The sequence below is a fragment of the Miniopterus natalensis genome, chromosome 15 (genome assembly GCF_054644295.1).
Source record: "Miniopterus natalensis isolate mMinNat1 chromosome 15, mMinNat1.hap1, whole genome shotgun sequence".
NCBI classification, from domain to species: Eukaryota; Metazoa; Chordata; class Mammalia; order Chiroptera; family Miniopteridae; genus Miniopterus; species Miniopterus natalensis.
Window position 1 is genome coordinate 29136052 of NC_142095.1, and position 23278 is coordinate 29159329.

At 35.2% G+C, this 23278-nt stretch overlaps 1 protein-coding gene across 2 annotated transcripts in view; it reads left to right on the plus strand.

Annotated features, from left to right (window-relative positions):
- Positions 1-23278, plus strand: part of RASA2 (RAS p21 protein activator 2) — a 94305-nt gene that overhangs the window by 62428 nt on the left and 8599 nt on the right. Inside the window, exons 10-19 of one of the 2 annotated variants that reach the window (XM_087824968.1) lie at positions 3090-3246; positions 3913-4061; positions 4717-4831; positions 5212-5286; positions 5940-6063; positions 8688-8794; positions 11285-11368; positions 11781-11858; positions 15277-15350; positions 15910-16016. In XM_087824968.1, the coding sequence (XP_087681094.1) occupies positions 3090-3246; positions 3913-4061; positions 4717-4831; positions 5212-5286; positions 5940-6063; positions 8688-8794; positions 11285-11368; positions 11781-11858; positions 15277-15350; positions 15910-16016 (1070 nt within the window). Of the gene's footprint in view, positions 1-3089; positions 3247-3912; positions 4062-4716; positions 4832-5211; positions 5287-5939; positions 6064-8687; positions 8795-11284; positions 11369-11780; positions 11859-15276; positions 15351-15909; positions 16020-23278 lie in introns of both variants that reach the window. The other variant, XM_087824967.1, reaches the window with a different exon arrangement.

A 23278-nucleotide genomic window follows, 5' to 3' on the forward strand; every position in this document is an offset into this window, starting at 1 on the left:
TTAAGAAAGATACAGAATAATGTCAGTATTGTTTTAAAAGCCTTAACTTGCTTTTTCACAGAATTTCTACTTAGTATTTGTCTATTAAAGTCCTTTTCTGAAAACTGATTTTTGATGGTTCCAATTTGATTTTATTCTCAAATTAAACATGGTTCAGTCATTTTCCCTTTCCTTTCTTGGGTCTTCAATCCATAATAATAATGTTTGTTCTTTATTTTGAAACTTCTGTGAAATGTTAGGATTAGCTTGTTACTGTTGATATTAGCTAACTTTAACTTAAACCTATGTAGGTACTAGAATTTTATTTGACTTTTTGAATAAGTAATAATGCTTATATGGTTCACAGTTCAAAAGGTAAAATATGTCACCTGCCTCTGTCTCCGAGCTAATCAGTTTCCTTCTTCTGAGGCAGCAACTGTTTTCAGTTTTGAGTTTTGAAAATATTTTATCAAATACATATATATTCTTCTTTCCCTTTGCTTTACGCAAAGGGACATACACTGCAACCTTGCTTTTTTCACTTAGCAATTTAGTGGAACCTCCATAATTATTTGTTGTCTCTCTGATCGTGGTTAAGAATATAGGCTCTGGAACCAGATGCCCTGATCCACATCCATCGCTGCCCTTAACTACCTGTGTGACCTTGGACAAGTTACTCCACCTGTTCGCTGTGCTTTCTTTGGCTATGAAATGGGGGTAATACAATTAGTACCTGCCTCCCAAAGTTGTTAGAGGGTGAAATGAGCTAGAACAAAGTAAGCTGCAAGTGCTGGGACCATGGGTATAGCTCGTGTTCTCATCATTATAGCATTGCTGCTGTCATCCATTAGTCCACATCAGTACATATCGAATTTCTGCTTTTTTTTTTTTTCCTGCACCAGTATTCCATTTTTTGGAATGTTATAAATAAAAAGAATCTATTTCAATTCCATTTCACCAGTTACCTCAGTGTCAGAGAACTTAATGTGTGTAAAACCATTGTGTAATTATACACATTGGCACAATTTGCACCCAAATGATTCAAACTGTAAAAATGTACATTAAGAAAAGAAAATAGATATAAATATCTTTTCATTTGGAAAGTAAGATTCAACTAGTAAATGAAACAAATGGCTGGGGCTTTTTTCAAGTTAATGTTCTTACACATATTTAAAAGTAGATTAATATTTTATTTGAGATTAATTGATTTCCTACTTTGCCAGTTTTAGCACCTAATCTTAATCTCCTATTTTAGTAAAAATCCATTGATAATGTTTATGTTTATGGAATCAGAAATAATATTCAACTGTTAGTAGAGCTGCCTTTGAACAGTTATTTTCCAGCTTATACAGCATTATGAACCAATAATTGTAGGTTTTGCCTACCCACCTCAATTTCAATTTTACAGACCTTGTAGTTAAAATTTCCAAATGCTGATATTCAGTTCTATTAAGGGCCTGTCAAAACTACTGACTCCTGAAAGCATAAGAATTACTTTTATGCCTTTCTAATTGTGAATGAAAAAAAATATGTGTAGAGCAACTGACTTTCAGTTAATAATTTATCTTTATTTCCTGTTTCTTATTCTTTCAAACTGAAGCACTTTATTCAAAAACTGGAAAAAATGTATTTCAGGATTATTTTTTGTTGTATCCCTAGACCTTAGGCATGCCAGATACTCTATTTAAATAAATCTTGACGTTTTCCCCTTTAGCTCTATGCAGGATTCCTTAATTTACAAGGGATCCTCCAGGTGATATAAATTGAACCTTTTATATCAATGTTTTAAAATAATAAATCACATTTATATAGATAATATAAATAACTGCATTTATCTATAGTTATTTATATATTTAAGTGGTGACAGTTATATGTATGTAAATAACATTTACATAGCGTTTACTGTGTACCAGGCACTATTCTAAGTACTTTACTTATATAACCTCTTTAGAGTTGTTGTAAAAATTAAACCAGACAATATTATCAACCGTTATTTAACATCAGATAAGAAAACAAGCGCAGAAAGACTGAACAGTTTGCTCAAGGTCACACAGCTGGGATTTGAACCAAATTCTCTGCCTCCAAAGTTTGTGCTCTTAACCAATGTACTATAATAACTTTGTACTTTGTCATACATATTTTTGAATATGTTTAAAACTCAAAAATATTCTGTTTTAAGCTGTCAGCAAAGATTTGAGTGGCCTTATAAAATAGTATTTAAAAGAAAATCAAAGTGGTCTCTACTCATTAAAAAAAATGATTTTTTGACATATTTTGAAAGTTTGGTCCTACAAATGTCTCTTGATTTCTTTTTTTCTTTTTTAAATATATCTTTATTGATTTCAGAGAGAGGAAGGGAGAGAGAGAGAGAGAGAGAGAGAGAGAGAGAGAAACATCAATGATGAGAGAGTCATTGGTCGGCTGCCTCCTGCACGCCCCTGACTGGGGATCAAACCCGAAACCTGGGCATGTGCCTTGACCAGGAATCGAACCGCAATCTCCTGAATCCTAGGTCAATGCTCAGCTGCTGAGCCACACCTGGCCGGGCATGTCTCTTGATTTCTAAATATTTCTCTTTCCATGGATACTGAAAGTAAGCATTTTCAGTAGTTACACGGTTACTCTAATATAAAAATCTGTTTATAAACCTTCAATCACTAACTTTTTTTTTCAAAGTTCAAATTTTTGCACATAGGATTTACAAGATCATTTATGCCTTTTTGTGTAGTGTGTCTTATCTATTTTCACTTAATGCATCTTTCTTAAATTTAGTTGGTAAAAAAATTTTTTGATAATATTTAATTTTAAATGTTTTACTTTTTATTTTTTCTAAACCCACAAGCTTATCAAACTCTAATTCAACCCCTTTGAGGTCTTAATTTTTGTATTATCTCTACTTTCTGTTTCTGAATAAAAATCTACTTACAGCTTTCTAGTTCCATATACAACCAATATTAAACCTCTGAAAATTAATAGTCTGCTACTTATGAATTGTCCTAACCTTAAATATTAAGTTCACTTTTTGGTTTCATTTTTTATAGCTTAGCTGTTTACCTCATCATTTGAATGCTTATTACCATCACATGGGATTGACTGTATTTTTACTTTAGGTACTTGCTACAACCAAGAGACAATGGAAACAAGTCATCTAAAACTGATGATCTGGGGTCTCTTCGATTAAATATATGTTATACAGAAGATTATGTGCTTCCTTCAGAGTATTATGGTCCTTTGAAAACCTTGCTGCTAAAATCACCAGATGTTCAGGTACTTTAAAAATCTTAAATGTATAATTTAATATGAAAAAGCTAAAATAGTTCTGTAAATGATGAAGAAAAGATTTCAGTGTGTCAAGTTTTATTAATACAATAAAAATATATATACAGGGGTGGGCAAAAGTGGTTTATAATTTTTTTTTTTAAGAGAATCTTTTTTTTTTTTTTTAATATATCTTTATTGATTTCAACGAGAGGAAAGGAGAGGGGGAGAGAGAGAGATAGAAACTATCATCAGTGATGAGAGGGTCATTGATTGGCCGCCTCCTGCACGCCCCCAACTGGGGATCGAGCCCGCAACCCGGGCATGTGCCCTGACCGGGAATCGAACCCCAATCACCTGGATCCTAGGTCGATGCTCAACCGCTGAGCCACGCCCAGCCGGGCAAAAGTGGTTTATAATTTTGAGTAAAAGAAACACAGAGTTTATTCTTGTATTATTAATTATTGTAAACCTACTTATTAATTACTCCCCTTTATGCACGCACATATGAATATTTAATTCATCTGAACTATAATACTGTGATTCCAATATGTGTTCTAAATTTCATCTCTTATAGTTATTGGACATATTTGAATTACTTTTACAGGTTAGTGATTAAACATTTAGTTACATTTCCTTGATTTTGTGCTTGTTTTCTACCTGTCTATATTCCAGCCTATATCTGCCTCAGCTGCTTACATTTTGGGTGAAATATGTCGAGATAAAAATGATGCTGTTTTGCCCCTTGTACGACTGCTGCTGCACCATGATAAACTTGTTCCTTTTGCCACTGCAGTGGCTGAATTAGACTTGAAGGATACACAGTAAGTATTATATTAAATGTTAATTATGTGGTATTGAATCTAAACCTTAGTTTGTCAGACTGTTTCTGTAATCTTAGTTCTTTTGTATTGACCAGCTTTATTGTATCGTAGTCTAAAAAGAATTGCTTAGCATGTAATAAAAGGCAATTCTTTAAGTTAGCAAACAGTATCCACCAACAGTAAAATGAACAATTAATGAAGGTGGGGTTTTTTTAACTTAGTGTCAGAATTTCTTTGCTCCTTGTTATGATTCACATGTTACAAATAAAACACCAGGTCAGAAGTTCCTTTTTTCTTGTCCATTGTGTAGCACTCTGATGGGCACAGGTGTGACATTGTAAAAAACAACCTGGTGGCTTCCTGTTCCCGTCATAGCCTTACACTGTTGTTTCTCTCACACACACACACACACACACACACACAACAACAACAACAACAACCCTCAACCAGCCGGTGTTTGTTTGTTTTTGTTTTCTTATGCTTTCAGTAAGTGTTTTTATAAGTTTGAAAATCCTCATGGCAGGGAGCTTTTAAACGGATGATAAAAATTACTAAAATTGTAATATGACCAAGTCAAAGAATCTCATACTACTGATTTGACAGCTATTGTTTATTTACTACACTTGTTTTCACCTTATTTCTACTTGTGTTTCAGAGATGCAAACACAATTTTTAGAGGGAATTCCTTGGCTACCCGATGTCTAGATGAGATGATGAAAATAGTGGGAGGGCACTACCTGAAAGTAACGTTAAAACCTATTCTGGACGAGGTACGGAATGAAAAACGCTCTCTGATAACAGTAGTTTGCATGGCCTTATATAGCATCTGTTTTATTTAGTGATCTATTGATGAGAATGATATATCCATTCATGTATTACTGAAAGAATAAGTCTGAACACTTTAGAAGTAAAATAAATTATTTACTGTTTCATCAATGGATTTTTACTCAAAGGATACATCATGGTATAATCCACATAGTTATTTTTATTTAGTTCTTTGGAAATACTGTATATATTATCTCTGGATAGGGGTTTTAAACTTTGTTGTAGTTTAATTTTTATAATTAATTTGTATTGTCAGAAAAATAATGTTTTCATTTTGCCAAATATTTTAAAAAGCATTAAATGAAAAAATTAATCTGTTTTCCAGATATGTGAATCCTCAAAATCCTGTGAAATTGATCCTATTAAATTGAAAGAGGGAGATAATGTAGAAAATAATAAAGTAAGTCCTTGTTATCTTTATAACTTCATTATAATCAGCCTTGAAGATATATCTGTCTCCCACTTATGTGGCAGTAATGCTATATGGAGGGAGGCAGTGCTTTTGATTCTCTACATAATGCCCATACTATTAGCAGCATTTCCTGTGTCTAGTTTTTAGAATGTTATCTCATAGGGTTTCACTATATTTTTGTTCTTGTCTCTTTTTGGCTCTGGTAATAGTAGTAGAATAAGGCTGTCTCTAGTTGCAGCCCCATTCTGGTCAGTCCTTTAAGTTCAAACTGGTCAGGCTAAGTAACACAATGGCGTTATCAGCCAGTACTTAAAGTTGTCTCTGGGACACAACAGTTGTGTTAGAGTCACAAGTTTTCATTGCAGTGGATAACAGTGCCACAGTGTCTACGTGCCTGCCTATCTGAGTTATTTTCAGAATTTCCCTTGGGATCATTTTACTCTCTGCTGCTTCTTGTGCAGTGTATTCCGTACATTCACTTTTATATCAGCTAATCCAAATCTAACGTGAGCTTAGAGAAGGGAAACAGAGCTCTAGAATACTAGATAATGACTGCCTAATGGAGCTCATTTTCTTCCATGAATACTATTGAAGATGTGTAAAAGTTAAAATCTTAATGTTTACCTTTTTAAATCCTACAGGAAAATCTGCGCTACTATGTAGACAAGTTATTCAGTACAATTGTAAAGTCAAGTATGAGCTGCCCCACTGTAATGTGTGATATCTTTTACTCTCTAAGGCAAATGGCTACCCAAAGATTTCCTAGTAAGTGCCTTGTGTTACTAAAACATGCCATTTCTTTTGCAATATTTGATTTTTTTTTTGGTAAATTTATTGTGTATTTGGTTTCTGTGAAATGTTTACAGTTTATAGGTACAGTCTTACTTAGTTTTTCAAAATAGTTCTTGCTTTTTAATGAAACATCTGATTTAATTTTCTTATAATCTCAAAACATATGTTTTATTTTATTATAATAACAACTTTATCCAAAGAGCAAATCAAAATCAGCATTATTTTTAAGAAAGGAAAAGTTTAGAACTATAACATTATATAAATAAACATTTATACCAGGTGCTTATGAGATTGTTAAATATGCTAATCAAAAACACCTTTCTTATTTGTACTAACGCCCTTTTCTACTTGCATACATTCAAATAGTGAGAATTTTTAGTTTCATACAATGGACTAGATTTGACAGTTTGAGACTGATAGGTTTTGGTGGTGATAGGTTTTTAGACATTAAAAACATCTCTGTCATAATATACACAGAATTTTGAGGTACATTTGTCAGTAGCTGGCATGTTTTAATTTTGCTCAGCAGCAGTGTCAGAGCTTTGCTTAGAAACTTTATATAAAGTTACGAGTTGCGATCTCTGATTGTCAATACTTGGAATTATTCTAATTATATACATATCTGATAAGTAGATAAACTTGCTATAGCTGTCTTTCCAGATCTGCCTGTGATAGGGGGAAGAGGGAGGAGATGAGGCAGCTACTTAAATTATCAGTCTTACCCAGCTTTGTGAAATCTTAAGTTTATTTCTATAACCACCTGAAGAGATTTTATTATTTTATCATGCTCTTTTTCTTGTTGTTATTGTTCATTTTAGAAAGAGAGGAAGGTGAGAGGGAGGCAGAGAGAGAAACATCGATGTGAGAGTGAAACATCGATCAGTTGCCTCCTGCACACACCCCAACTGGGAATCGAACCCCCAACCTGGGTATGTGCCCTGACCGGAAATCGAACCCATGACCTTTTCGGTGTGTGGGACGATGCTCTAACCAACTGAGCTACACCGGCCAGGGCGTATCATGTTCTTCTAAGTGTGTGAATGTGTACATATGTGTGTGCAGTTATCTGACCCTCCACTAAATTTACCCAGTGCGAAAGTGGTGCGGCTGAGTTGCCCAACGAGCATGTACATAAATTCAGATCTAGATGTCTTTGCTAATTGAGTAAAGACATAAAGAGTTAACCTCAAATAAGTATACTCTCGCCTTTATAACAATCTAGTCTTTGTAACAAAAATAAGGGGAGCAGAGACATTAACATATGGAAAGATGAAATGCTGACTGAAATTCATTTTGGTGAGTTAGATCATGGTAACCACATTGAATTCTTAGTGACTGAACAGACACATGCCAGCCTGCATTATCTCCTACTCTCATCTACACAATACCACACGAGGCAGGTACTACTCCCCTTAGGTAGATAATGAAACAGGTTTAGAGAAGTTTAAGTAACTTGCATAAGATCCATGCTCCCCTTAGGTAGATAATGGAACAGGTTTAGAGAAGTTAAGTAACTTGCACAAGATCCATGACATCGCCAATGGGCAAGCAGGGTCTCAAATCTGGGCCTGGCCTATTCCAAAGCATGCACTAATCACAGTACTCTACCCAGTCATCTTGGCGTAAAATATGCTTTATCTATTTAATTCTTGTTTATGTAAAAAATCTAAAACACATTTTTTATTTTTGTATAAATGCAAAAGGACCTCCTTGACTGACTTTTTGTTGGCTTAAATATTAATATGTCTTCCTATCCTCAGTAGACTATAGTAGTGATAGTTTTATTATCATAAAATATTTTTAGTTTCTCATTTGTTATCACTCTGGGAAGAAGACGGGTTGGGAAGGGGGAAGGAGGCAGTGAGTGGGAAGCAAGTATTATTAAGGAATTACAAATTTAATGACTTGTCAGTGACTGCCTGTTTGTTGAGTGACTTATAAGAGTTAAAACTCAACCCAAATCCAGACATTCTTGCCCTCACCACCTGCTTCTCTGCCATCTGATTGTTGGGTTAAGTGTTGACTCTGGTCTGAAACGAAAGCTGTAGGTAAATGACTAAAGCCACACATTGTCTCCATTTCATTTGTGTTTTTATATGGAATATGGATCATTTTTTTAAAAGTAAAGATTTTAGCCTAGTTGTTTTTATGGCATAGTCTTTGACATTATCAAGATTTTTGAGGGGAAAATTAAAACAATATCCTAAAACTGAAAACAATCTCCTATCCAAGTCTTCAGAGATTCAGTATTACCACTAGGTAGTGCTAGATACTACTTTTATTTTTGTTGTAATTTTACAAGTCTATTCTTGCAGGTTGAGGAAAGAAATACTTTTCCAAATTAAAATATTTCTGAAAACCTAGCAGCTTTGCCTTTCATTTTCTTTATTGGTTCTTTCAGGGGTTTTTTAGTCATAGAATTTTTCCCTTTAATTTAGTCATAATCATCACTATCATTTCATCAATTCAGTACTTACTAGACAACTTATATTGAGCTCCGAATTAGTTTACATGTTTTTTCAGTATTTTTTACTTTGTCATCTTTGTTTTGTGATTCAGTGTTTTTGTGCATGACATTTCACCGTTTTTTCCTGCAGATGACCCTCATGTTCAGTATTCTGCAGTGAGCAGCTTTGTATTTCTTCGTTTCTTTGCTGTAGCCGTAGTATCACCTCATACTTTTCATTTGCGACCTCATCATCCAGTAAGTGTTGTTCTTCTCAAAGCTTTATTCCATTTTTATTTGTTTTTATTTAAATGGAGAAAAGGTAAAATAAGCCCATTTCACTTGGCTATGTTTTCTTATACTTAAGTTCACTGGGCATTTTTCTTGGCCATTTCAGTTTTTTAGAGAAGGCTGAAAATTCTATTTTTTTTTGTTGCTGTTAAAGCATATTACACAGGGTAATAAAATATTGATACTTGTTGAAGCTTGGTGATGGATACAAAGAGGATTCATTATAGTTTCCATCTGCTGTTGTGTATGTTTGTAAATTTCCATAATACAAAGGGTGTTTTTAAAATTAGTTATAGGTTTAGTTTAACCTTGCAGATATTTTTTAGTCTTACACAGATTTGAAGAGGACCATTTCTGAAAGGTATAGAAACTTGTATTGGAGCATAACTTGTTTCGTATCTCTGTAGTTCTGCTTTTTATTCACCTGAGATTTGAAATGATAAACTTCTTTAAAGCATATAATCTTTTGTTGTGAAGTCTATTTAATTACTTCAACAGGAATCTGCACCACATAGATTTACATTTCTTAACACTTTAAAACTCCTTGTTGTTCCTGTTTGTGTTTCATTCCCATACAGTATATTTCTGCTGGTTCTTTAATCTTTTATGTCCAATTATTTTATAATCTTATCTGTTTGCTTTTGTTGCTGATTTGTGTAACAAATAATTATAGCCAAAATTTATTTAGTGCTTACTAGGCTTTGTTCCAGGTACTTTGTATGTTTTAACTTAGTCCATCCAGGAACCCAGTGAAGTAAATTCTGTTATCATCCCTGTTTACAGATAGAAAAGCCACAGTTCAGTAAATTTTCCAAAGTCGAACAACTAATAAGTTATGATGTGATCTCAGTTTGAACAGAATTAAACCAAATTCTGACTCAGTCAGTCATCCCAGTGTGTGAGCCTACCCCTCTTAGGCAGTCAGATGTTGGAGTACCTATAATGTATCAGACACTGCACAGCACTAGTGAGGCAGGGATGAAAAAGACCTCCCTGCCCTTAGGAAACTCACTGATACAGTGTATAGAGGACCTATGGGTTTGGGAGTTAAACCAGGCTCTGAGGGCCACTCCTCCTCTTGACATTGGCCACTCATTTAACTTTGAGAACTGACTAGGACCATGCTACTGTGGCAGCAACATACCCTTTCTTGTCAAAGGACAAATGATCTGTTAGTAGCTGCAGCAGAGAGTGGGCCATTGTCCTTTTGTTCACACGCTGTTCTTTCTATGGCTATGTCACTGAAGCTGTACTGAACTCAGGGGAAGCAAAAGTTTGGACATAAATAAAACTCCTACCTCCGAGCTTGTGACCCTGCCTTGTATTCAGACTTGGATTTTGCATATTCCTGTAAACAAATGTTGCAATAAAGTCCTTCTAAGCAAAAACTCTTGTTATCTTAGGTTACTTTTCATATGCCAGAAAGTCTGTTTCATAGTGTCATATAACCTTGTTGTTTACTTTTAAGTGTAACCTTTTTCCTTCTTTTTAAGAACCTTTCATTCTAATTAGGTAAATAAGGCAAATACATAAGATACGTAATCTAAAACTACATATATAAATCTAAAAGTAGCACCTGATTAGTACCAAGTAAGAAGAAGTATAGCCCAGCCAGCATGGCTCAGTGGTTGAGCATCGACCTAGAATCCAGTAGATCACGGTTTGATTCCCAGTCAGGGCACATGCCTGGGCTGCAGGCTCAATCCTCAGTAGGGGTCATGCAGGAGGCAGCTGATCAATGGCTCTCTCATCATTGATGTTTCTCTCTCTCTCCCCCTCTCCCTTCCTCTCTGAAATCAATAAAGACATATTTATTAAAAAACAAACAAAAAAACCTGTATAAACAATTCTACTCTACAAATTGAGAGCAAGTCATGATCCCAGGAACCTAGGGGTGATGACATTGTCAATACCAGTATTGAAATTTACAGGGTGGTTGGGGAGGAAAACCAATTAAAGTTCATTGGATTTTACATTTAGAAGTTCTTTGAATTTTGAGAAGCCAATTTTAGTAGAGTAAAAGAGAAGAAGAAAATCAGATCACAGAAGATTAAAGAATAAATAGGTAAGTGTAGTTTTACTAGGAAATATATCAAAAGTGAGCTTGCATTGCTGCTAAAACACATGGGCACTCAGATATGTACATGTGTGTACATACATGGATGATTAATTTCTAAAAAAAACTGATTTTAAAACATGGGTTATATTAACATTCACATCATAAATATAATTACTTTGGGAGGAATTGTCAATTATGTGTGGCTTCTTTAGTCTTTATTCCTTAGTCCAGTGAGTTGTGCCCATCCTCAGCTAGATTTTAACTATGTTGCTTTGAATGAACATTTTTGAGTCATTGTTTTAAGAGCAATGTAGCCCATTTACTCTGTTCTACTTTTTATACATATTCTGTTTTTTGGAAACTTAACAGGAGTTTTATGTCTTCTTTACATTCTCTAGGATGCACCGACAATTAGAACATTAACTCTCATCTCAAAAACCATTCAGACTTTGGGAAGCTGGGGGAGTTTGTCCAAAAGCAAGGTAAGTCTTTACATGTCTTGCTTCTAAATGTTGTTTTACCCTGCAATCCCTATTCCCTTCCAAATTAAAAACAAAGCAAAACCAAAAATACATAGTAGGCACAGATACAGCAGCTGTCTTTTAGATAGATGTTGTGTCTTAGCTGTTAAAGACAAATTCATTTCAACTAATATATCTACATAGGGGAGAGGGTCTGGTAAACAGATGCCAGTGCCTCCCTCCTGTTTATTTGTCTGCACTGGAACCATCTAACAGCTATTGAGGAAATCTTCAGCTCCAAGCCCTATAATTCTCTTAAAATATATGATTGAATCCTTTTAGGTCTTAATCCTCAGCTTTATCAAAAATATAGTCCACTGTATTCTTAGTTCTCTACTTAATATATATAAATCCTTTGTGTTTTTTTCCTTAGTCAAGTTTCAAAGAGACATTCATGTGTGAATTTTTCAAAATGTTTCAAGAAGAAGGATATATTCTAGCAGTTAAAAAGGTATGATTGTTTTATTCTGGAAATATTAAAATTTCTTATCATATAGCATTGGGAAATAACATTTCATAATATTCCTAGGAGTTAATCCCCAGTTTAAAAAAATAATGTAAAACTATCCATCAGCTATAACAAGGCTGTCTTTTTTTCCCCCTTTCTCCTCCCATTCGAAACCATGGGGGTTTTAGCTATGAAAACACCTAAATGAGTTTAAGCAACAGCTACTATTGCCTGTATCTTAATAACAAGTTATAAGTATCTATAGTTAGGGCTTCTCAACATGGCACTATTGTCAATTTAGTCAGTTAATTCTAGATTGTGAAAGACTGTCTTGTATAGGATGTTTAGCCTCTGCCAGTTAGACACCAGGAGCATACCCCTAGTTTGACAATCAAAAATGTCTCTAAACAGCCAAATGACCCCTGAATGACAAAAATTGCCTCTAATTGAGAACCTCTGTTCTCGGGGTAAGGATTTAGTATGTGCCTGATGAATAGTAGATACTTAATTGCCACAGTAAAAAATATATGAATTATTGAACATTCTATAAACAGTATAGGCTTATGGTAGTAACTCAAAAGTTACTAAAATTATATGTACAAAAACCTATAATAAATAATATCCTAACACAAGGCTTACAATGTACGAACATTGTTATACTTAGAAATAGAAAATGTTTTGAAAGGATCTGTAATTTCTTGAGTCTTTAGTTCTGAATCAGTAGCATTATTGTCATACCCTTAAAATGTGTTAAAAAAAAGTTGTTTTGAAGTATATCTAAACTTGGCTTGAAGAAAGTAATGTATTTTACTTAATGAATTCAAGTTAGCAAAGCCAAATTTTAAAGATTTCATTCAACTTCTGCAACATGATTTGCAATTGATTGCCAGGAGTATATTTTGTGGAAGTATTTTTATACTTTTTTTGTACTTTTAAAATTCTTACAAGGACCCAGTAAATGAAAATGATAATATAAAAAATTAAAGCCAGTTGGAATTTTTTCATCTAGAATAGTGCAATCTCAACCAAAATTTTTTTAATCAACCATTGAAGGCTTTTGTGGAGAAAGTCTTTCAAAAGATTAGGCAGAGAAAAAGCTGCCCTTTTATTTATAGGACATAGTTGAAACATTTGTGGGACAGTGTAGGCAGACTTTTGTTGGCAAGATTGTGATGTACTGTCTTTTGTTATAAGGTTGTTTTTCCATTTTTTATGACCTAGGCCATAGTAGCATCTGATATTTTTTTCCTGGTGTAATCAGAATGTGTGGAGTTGATAAGGTCAGTGGAGAAAGTATGTAAGGGTGCCAGGAGCCTAGTCTGTTCCTGATCTACCCTGTCACCCACTCGCATTCTCATGCACTATCACCATAGCATGCCTCCTGTTGCAGATTTGGTTCTAACTCCTAAACTAGCATAGAACATTTTGCTCTAATATAAGAGTTTTCTTTATTGTTCACTAGCTAAGTCTGGATACGTGCAGTGCTATAAAGTGCAAAGGCTTATAAGCCCAACTTCTCACTTCGTATTGTTCTCACTGCTCCAGAAGAAAACAGATTATAACTCTGAATCCTGTACTCATCCACAGAGTTTAGAAAGTGAGCCTGGATAGGTCTATAAACAGAGTGACCATTAACTTAGTGTCCAAACCTGGATACTTTCAAGAGTAAAAAGGAGTTCTCTTGATTATGTTAGGGCCACAGTTGTAGACAAGGATAGCCCTGAGCACACTGGGACCTGTATTCACCTTGCCCATAGTCCATCTTAATTATTGTGTTTTCCTTCACTTTGTCTAACTGTATTTACCCCGTAGTTCCTTATAAATATAAGAGATAAATAATAAATGTGATAATTATCATAAATAAATATTTATCAAATAAACAAATCAGTGCCTCCAGGCAAAACTAAGAAATGAAGCATGCTAATAAGTCTCACACTCCATTAGCAGGTGGTCCACAGGGAGAAGTAAAGATATGATAAGACACTTCTTTAGTTCCCTTGGATACTTGTTCTGTATCAACCACATGCGTGTAATGCGAGAGAAACTTTGCCTTCATTCTTTCACTTGCCAAGATTTCCTTCCAGCAAATAGAAGTAAACGTTCCATTGAAAACCCCCAGGTGTGGGTTGTGGTGGGTAAATCACAGCCAGTCTTAGGAGAAAGTGGCTGTGCCCACAAATTCTACTTTACATTAGGCACTGATGCCTCAGTGTCAGTCTCATTGGAATGTACTTTGTTTTTGTTTTTGTTTTAGTCCTAAATGGGACAACATAGAAAAGTATAAAGGAAAAAGCAAGGACTAAACATATAGTTTTTTTATGGGACAAAATAGGATTCTTCTCTAAGAACAAGATTTGTTCCTTGAACTACTAATTTCCCTTTACCGTGAAAGCCACATGCCAAGAAGCTCTTGACAAGTTGAGGTAGCATATTTACGAAGCTAAGTGCTCTTCACTGGGTGGCTTGCCATTGCTAGAGGTGGGTATTTTCAATTTTCTTGAGCCACCACATTCCCACGTTTTTATAGGAAGTTTGTAAATTGTGATTAGGTTCCAGGTTATTCTAGAGAACTCAGTTATACTTCAGTCATTCCTGTGAAATACTGTCTCTCAACGCTCAAGTCAGTTAGAGTAGAAGTCAGCAAACTCTTCTCTGTTAAGGGCTAGAGAGTAAATATTTTAGGCCTTGCTGGCCACATAAGGGCTCTGCCACATATTCTTCATTTTTTATTTTGTTTTTACAACTCTTTAAAATGTAAAAAATTTTCTTAACTCATGGGCCTTACAAAAACAGGCTGCAGGTTAAATATGCCCTGCCGAGCCATAGTTTGGTGAATAAACTCTTACCTATAAGTTTACAATCCTGTGTCTAAAATCGTTGGGATTAGAAGTATTTCATAATTCAGTTTTCAGAGTTTTGAAAGGTATATGTTATATTTTATATAATACCCCCAGTGGGGCCTGGGCTTGCACCCCATAATCAAACACATTAATGTTTATGTAGTGCAAAGTATGAATAGTGACACTAAGTAGATAAATATAGACTGTAAATAGCCTTACACTAGTTCAGGTTAAGTTATACCCCCAAATGAGTTTACTATAAATCAGAAATGAAACAAAAATCTCTTCGTATTCAGAGCTTTAGAGATTTCAGAATTACAGTTAAGGGATTATAGATTTAATTTTTTCTACAGGGAAATATACTCTGGGTTTTAAGTAATTTAAGAATAAACTTTTAGAATACCTGTCATTTGTAAATTAGGGACTTCCTCTACAATTAAATATGTGTTTCGCTTTATAAATTATGATGTGTATTTCTTAATAATCAAGAACTTCATAATATTATCAGTGACATTTAAAATAAGCTGAATTTATGATGTATCTTATCACAAAATATAATGTTTGCCTATTTCCCCATTTAGTTCTTGGATGAAATTTCATCTACTGAAACTAAAGAGTCCAGTGGTACAAGTGAGCCTGTGCACCTAAAAGAAGGGTAATTCAATGAAATTAAACATTAAAGTCACGTTTTAGTATAAATGTTAAGTAAGTACAAAGAGCATGGATCTGGGAGTGAGGAAATCTGGGTTTTTGTTCTGTGCTACAACTGCCTAAGTAACATCAATCGGGTAAGTCACTCTCTCCTATAAACTTTATGTCATGTGGGCATGACTTCTTGTCCATATAGTCCTAGAGTTGTTTTGAAAATATAATGAGATTGTGGCTATTAGACTAGTTAAAGTTACTGTTTTGAAAAATTAACAGTACTGTTCAGTCTTAAAGTAGTAGTATCATTGGAAGTTAAGGGGGAAAATCACTCATTTGGCCCTTTTAGTTTTAGATAGCATAGTTATAAATATTAAATTAACTAAAGGTTTTATTCCCTTGGTATGGCCAAAATAAATGCAAAAATTATGGATGGCGAAAACATTTTTATATACTTAATATAATCTTACACCATCTTTCATGTCATTTAAAATGCAAAAACAGATTTTTGTTTTGGATTAACTGTTTTAATATTTATAACTAAATGTTTGCATCTGTTGTTTTGGCAGTGAGATGTATAAAAGAGCTCAGGGAAGAACTCGGATTGGAAAAAAGAATTTCAAGAAACGGTGGTTCTGCTTAACAAGCAGAGAGCTTACCTACCACAAACAGCCAGGTAGTTGTGTTTATGCTTTATTGTGGGGTCTTTTCCTGGTTCTCAGTGAAGGTTTCTTTTTGCTGCTTAATGTAACTCTAGTGAACCCTTTCACTAATATTACTACCGTTTGTAGTGTCTCACAGCAATGCACACACATTAAAAATGCAATAAATATTTGACAAGTGACACCATATAAATTACATTTTTCTCCCACATGCTCTGTTTTTTAAGAATCCCTGCTGTTATAATCAATAAGAAACAAAGTTAAGACCACTTAGAACTCAGAAGTTTCTTAACACTCAGAGCCAAATTGGTAAGAATCAGTATCTAATCAATGAGAGTATTTCGGTAGTTTGCTGGATAATATCAACCAAAAATTCTCAGTCATATCATAGGTAATGATTCCTGTAAAGTTAACAGATTCATTATAGACCATTGGCCAAGCCAACTCCAAGATGGAAATTTCAATTATTTGCCTTGTGAGAAAGTACAAATAGGCTGTTTGGGTAAAGAAAGCCATTTTTCTACAGTGTGGTTTGAAGGCTTCAAAGAAGCAAAGTTTGTCCATCAGTAGATTGACACAGTGCTTAAAATCTCCACCTTTTAAGTTTATTCCTTTGGGGTAAAGCGTTATCCACAGAAGGTCATTAGCTTCTTCTGATATCAAGCAAGGAAAACTTAGTATCTAGATCATAGATCACACACAGTAGAATCCCTACTAAGTTTATTCAAAGTGATCAGGATCCAAAGGTGTTTACTTAACCAAAGTCAGTTAAAGCAAGAATCATTTAGAAACAACCTTTGCTAGTGTTAGCAAAGGTTTGAATGTATTTATTTAAAGGATTTAAAACTAAAGACTTTGTCCATTTGATTTCATGTATACAAATTTGCCAATAAAATAATCAGATACATGTTTTAAAAATAAAAACAAAAAGATGCATACATATCTTAAATATTTATAGTTTACCAATCTTTTGATAAAGAGCCAAGATCTTTTCTTTGAGTATGGACCTATAGGTTGAATTTCCCCTTTGTCCTTCTTGTGCAAGTATGCCCCTAATACATCAGTTTTCAGGTTGATTTCTCCAAAGCGAAGCTAGAACTTAAATACTTGAAAAGTAACCCAAGTACAAAATCCTTCTAGATTTTCAGTATAGTCACCCTAATCTTTTACAGCTATCTCACCCCCATATAAATCAACCTTATTTGTGTGGGTGTGGATCTCCTTTTTTGAAGCTTTTCAAAGCACTTGCCTAATTTTCAAATAAATAGTAAACCTGTTAGTAGGGGACAGTCACTTGATGTGTATTTCAGTAAATTATAATTACAACATGAAAGATGGCATAAATAGGTTTGGGAACAAACCCAACCGATACAGGCTTAATAGATAGTTGCCTAGCAACCACAAGCATTCAGCATCCCATGAACATCATTCAGTATGTTTTACAGAGGAAATGGGAAGTCTTAGTCAATCCATCAAATCTGTCAGGTGAAGTAAGAGAGCTTCTGCTATAAATTCTGAAATGATAAACAGCAGACATAGGCTACTGTTAAGAGAATGTAGAGTGCTTCTTGAAGAGTAGTGATAAGAAAAATGTTTTATTTCATAATGTCTTTGAATGGCCTAGCCAGAATGACTGTATATGTCCAAATATATTAGTAAGACATAAGAAACCAAATGCATTTTATTTTTAGGCACGCAGATAATTTGTTATGGCATATAAATATGAATGAAGATCAGTAAGGTACATACTTGCCCTTCAAGACAGCATTTTTTATGCTAAGCATATTTTAAGGGATTTAGAATTTATAGCTTATGTTGAATACTATATATATAGCTTATGTTCAGTACTATATAGCAGCATTTTTAAGATAGCTGTCACAATGTGCTAATTATGTTTACATTAACAGTACATTGAAATAAAATTTAATGTTAGTCAATCTCCATGAATAAATTAGCTATTTTTTTTTCTCATTTATAGCATTTTTAAATCTAAACCAATATTCTAAAGTCTTTTTTGGTTTTAGACTTCGAGAATCAGATGATAGCTTTGGACCCTTTCCTCCAAAAAAATGCACATACAAACTAGACACAATTTTGCACATAATTTCAGGGAGTTCATAGACCCAAAGTCTATTCACAATTCTCAAGAACCTCTGTTCCATCCAGTGATCTTATGAGGATAAAATTTTGTAGAATGGTTAGGCTGCTCTAGGTATAAAAAAAAAACCCACATTAGAAGTTACGTTGTTTTCTAGCCTTAAGAAATTTAACATGTTTGAATGACATTGGAGGTGTGAGCTCTATTATATGAAGTTGCGAGATTGTTTACCAAAGCCTACAGTTTTAAGCATCCATGCTTGTTGCTTTAACTATTTTGATGGATTTTTTCCAAAATGTATTACATGCTTTCCTGCCTTCTTAAAAAGAGTTCATTGAACGTAAGTTAACATTTTCTGGATGACTTGGGTCTGTCATTGATAATATTAATTATTAGATAATACTTTTATTTAGTGATGTTTTCAGGGCTGCTTATGGATGTGTGCAGCTGTTTACTGCCCAGCTAAATGCCTTGTACTGCTGTGCTTTTTGTGTTCCTGTGTTTGCTTTATACAATTTTTCTCTATCCTCTTTATGTTTAGGCTGTCACTTAATTTCTTATGCTGTCAGTGAACCATAATATAACATCTCACTTCCACCTCCATCACCCACCTCCATTTCTTACTGCTGATATACTAAGAGTGAAGATACAGGTTCTATGTGTGTTAAAATTATGCATAAGATTAAGTCTTTAATGAGCCTGGCCAGTGTGGCTCAGCGGTTGAGCATCAACCTATGAACTAGGAGGTGACAGTTCAATTCCCGGTCAGGGCACATGCCTGGGTTGCAGGCTAGATCCCCAGTGGGGTGCGTGCAGGAGGCAGCCGATCCTGATTCTCTCATCATGGATGTTTCTATCTCTCTCCCTCTCCCTTCCTCTCTCTGAAATCAGTAAAGGGGGGTGTGTGTGTGTGTGTGTGTGTGTGTGTGTGTGTGTGTGTGTTTAAGTCTTTGATGAGAGAGTTCAGGAGTTTCCTCTATGAATAAAATACATGGGCTTTGGATTCTCTGTTTGGTTGTTAAGCAAATGTTTTGTTTACTTCCTGTTTCATAGCTACTTTCTGGATAGCCATGGCTGCTAGTTAAGTCTCTTGCTGCACTTACTGTGTGACTTTGGTGTCTGAAAGAGTGCCTCCCAAATGTTCTGTAACAGCTCTGAATCATTGAGTCTCACTCTGCCGTCTTACTGGACACTAGTATTCTGAATTTTTCTACTGCTTAGAATCAAACAATACGTAATTTTCCCAAATTACTAGAAAAGGAATTAATATAATTTTCTCAGGGTGTTAATTTTTTAAGGGTGTTTCTCAAATAAGTTATTAAAATTTTGGTGCCTGCTTAGGTAATTACTAACAAGCAATAGTAAGCAACAGATCTTCAATACAACTAAATTAATGTGTGCCAAATGAATATTATAGGGCACTCAATCAGTTATCGGTCATAATGACATGTCAGTTTTTTATGGACCTGTGTGCTTGTGATTGTAGTTTTATATTGCTGTATTGTGATGCAGTCATCTTCTACAAGTGGGAGGTCTCCTGGTTGTGTGCTGGAACCAAGTGAGTTACTGATGTTCTAGCCTCTTCCTGTCTCATCCAGCCTCTTGTTTTGCATTTTCCATGTAGCTTCATCAGACTACTCTTGCAGTTCTTTAACTTGTGCTCTTTTACATTCGTGCTTTTGAATATGCTCTACCTAGAAATCGCCTCCTTTCCCTCTTCACCTCTGTAATCTGTTGTCCTTTAAGCCTCAAATCCAGCATTAGCTCTTTACAGAATTCATTTATAAGCCTCTAGCCACCTCAGTTGAGCTGTTTCCTTACTATGTTTCTTTATCTCCTTAGGGATAACCTCTGTCACATAGTATGGTTCTTACTTTCTCTTTTCCCTAGTCTTTAAAATCCTCAGTGCTTAGGGACCATGTTTTTACTACCTTCATTAATGCATTTAGTAAATGTTTTTAATAAATGGTGTTCTTCAAAAAAAGCCATATCTTATATTGTCATCTGAATTATTTTAAGAACCACCACTCTAGGCTTCTAAACTGTTCACCACATATACTAATAATAGATTATTAACAGATTAATCTCTGAAATTTCATTGTGTGTTCTCTAAACTTGATTATATATTGTCTACTTGTGGGAGACCTGACATATACAGATACATACATATAGCCTGTACAACTTCCATGTGATAGCAAATGTTCTAACTCATATAGCTTGTGGACAATATAAAAGAAACTTCCATGGTGTTTTAAACAGAAATCTCAGTACATTTGGGTTGACTTGGTTTTCACTTGCTCTTTTTTTTAATTCTCACCTGAGGATATGTTTATTGATTTTAGAGAGAGAGGAAGGGAGAAAAAGAGAAACATTGATGTGAGAGAGACACATCTATAGGTTACCTCTTACATGCACCCTAAATAGGGATCAAACCCTCAGTGTAGGTATGTGCCCTGATAGGGAATCGAACCTACAACTCTTTGGTGTACGGGATGGTGCTCCAACCAGCTGAGCCACCCAGCCAGTGTTCACCTGCTCATATTTTCACACACAGGTCTCTGTAGTATTTTTTTTCTTTGGTAACTAAAGAATATCATTGATTCAATCATGTATTCATTTACCAAATATTTTATTGTGTGCCAGACAGTGTTCTAGACTCTGGGGAAAACAGTAGTGAACAAAACATACCAAAATCCTTGCCCCTGTGGATCTTACAGTTTAATAATAATAGAATAGACAATACGCAAAAAAATGTATTGGTAGTCTGGCCAGAGTGGCTCAGTTGGTTGAGCGTCATCCTTTGCACCGCAAGGTTGCCAGTTGAATTCCTGGTCATGGCACATATGGAAGGCAACCGATCGATGTTTCTCCCTTTCTTTCTCTAAGCATGTCCTTGGGTGAGGATTTTTTTAAAAAAGTATGTAATATATTGGGTGATTATAAATGAGATGGACCAAAAAAAGAAGGGGAATTGAGAATGATGGGTTCATTGAGGAGATTTTCGATATTAAAATTTCTAGCCAGGGACATTTGAGCGAAGTGACATTTGAGCAAAGACCTAAAGATGATGAGGGGATGTGCCATGTGGATATTTGGAGTAGTGATAGTGCAGACATAGCTAAGTCAGTACAAAGGCCCCAAAACAGAAGAATGGCTAGAATCAAGAAACATGAGAAAGCTCATGTGGCTAAAAAGGAAAAAATGAGTAAGAGGGTAATCCTAGGAACTGAGGTTAAAAGGTCATGGAGAAGTTGGACATTGTAGGGCTTTGTGGACCACTGGAAGCCTTTTACTCTAAGATGGAAAGGCATTGGAGAGTTTTAAGCAGAGGAGTAACACTATTTTAACAGGATTAATCCCTCGCTCCAGGTGGAGAGCTGGGAGAAGAATAGAATGCAGGGGGCAAGGAGACCAGTTAAGGGGCTGTTGCAGTAACCCAGCAGGGAGAGGAAACCAGTTAGTAACAATGGAGGTGGTTAACATGGACCACATTCTGGATCTGTTTTGAAGATAGTACTCACAGGATTTGCTAGAGGATCAGATGTCGAGAGTGAGAGAAAGAGGCGGGATCCCTCCCCCCATCCTGCCCAGCACACTATTTCTTATATAACATACTTGTCTCTCCTAGATTCATTATTTATTTTGCAGGAATACTTCCTCAGAGAATTATTTCAGATTGGCTTTATGCCTGATCATTTGTCTGAGATCTTGCATATTTTTTTAAAAGTCTTTATTTTACCCTTACTCTTAAATGATAGACTGAACTTAAAATTATATTTCCTCAGAAACTTGAAGATATTACTCCATGGTTTGCTAGTTTCCATTGTTGCTGGTGAGAATTTTTATGTCAGTCTTCTGGTTCTCGGTCTCGATTCTTCCTAGAAACTCTTAAGACTTCCTTTAGCTTTCAAGTTCTGATATTTTATAGCCAATTGTACAGGTATTATCTTTTTCCTTCCATTTTCTCAGCACTTGATGGATCCTTTTAATCTGAAGATTTCTGCCTTTATCTCTTGGACATTTTCATTGATAATTTTCTCCTGAACACTATTTCTAGAATTCTTATTAGACAGATATTGAAACTTCTAAATCCATCCACCAAATCTCTTAACTTTTTTACTTACAGTTTCTTTGTCTTTTTGTATGTATTTTTGGAGAGTCCTCAATAAAATCTCCCATTTTATTTATTTACTTTGCAACTCATTTCAGTTAGCTATTTACTATGAAATTAACTCTTAATGACATGACAATATATGTGCCTGGGAGCAATGTGCTTTCTCTGTGTATGCCATATTATAATTTGTCCAAAAATGAACAAACATAGCAATTCTAGGGTATGTGCATGCTTTGTGTATATTCAACAAATCTAAAAATAGAAATTTCCTGCAGAAATAACTGTGTAACCTCTGTAGTGCCCCCGGTAGTGTGGATCGGCCCCCAAGACATGTCTTCTCTGCCCCCTAATTTGTTACACCCAATTTCCTTGGGTGTTCCTCTCTTTGTTGTACTATGTGTGTCTCTCCTTCAGAGTTTGGTGATTTCCTCATCTGTTTGGTGATTTTTTAATTTTATTTTTTGGTGATTTGCTCATGTATGTGTTTTACAATTTGATCACCTGCTGACTGTCCTTAGCTTACCAACATTGACTCTGAGGGAGGGGCACAGGTGCTGGTGCTTGTCTGCTGGTGTAGGTGTTCTCCTTCCCTCTGAGGGCTAGCAACTACGTGTGACACAGCACTGCTCTACAGCCCAGTGCACATCCTTGCTGCTTTAGCCTGGGACCGATGCCTCTGTTAACTGATGCTTAGCACAAGCTGGGATGGTGTGGGGTGGGGGGATGAGCAACCAGTTGGCCCAGCTGTTCCAGATGCAGCTCACCAACTGATCATCCTGATGTAGGTCTGAGTGTGTCCATTGACTCTGGCTTAAAGCTGTCTTGTAACAAGTCCTACTTTTGCAGATGTCTTGTATGCTGCATGTCCTCTGCCTGTGGCTTTCTTCAGTTTATTCCCTCCCCATTTTCCCCTGCCATAAATTTGACCTTGTCTGCTTGCAGGAGACTACTGATAGTCTTTCCTTATTATCCCATGCATTTACAATTTGTATTTGTTAAAGTTAAATGTCATTTCCTCAGAAAAGTTTTCACTAACCACCCAATTTAAAATAACTTCCCAAGCA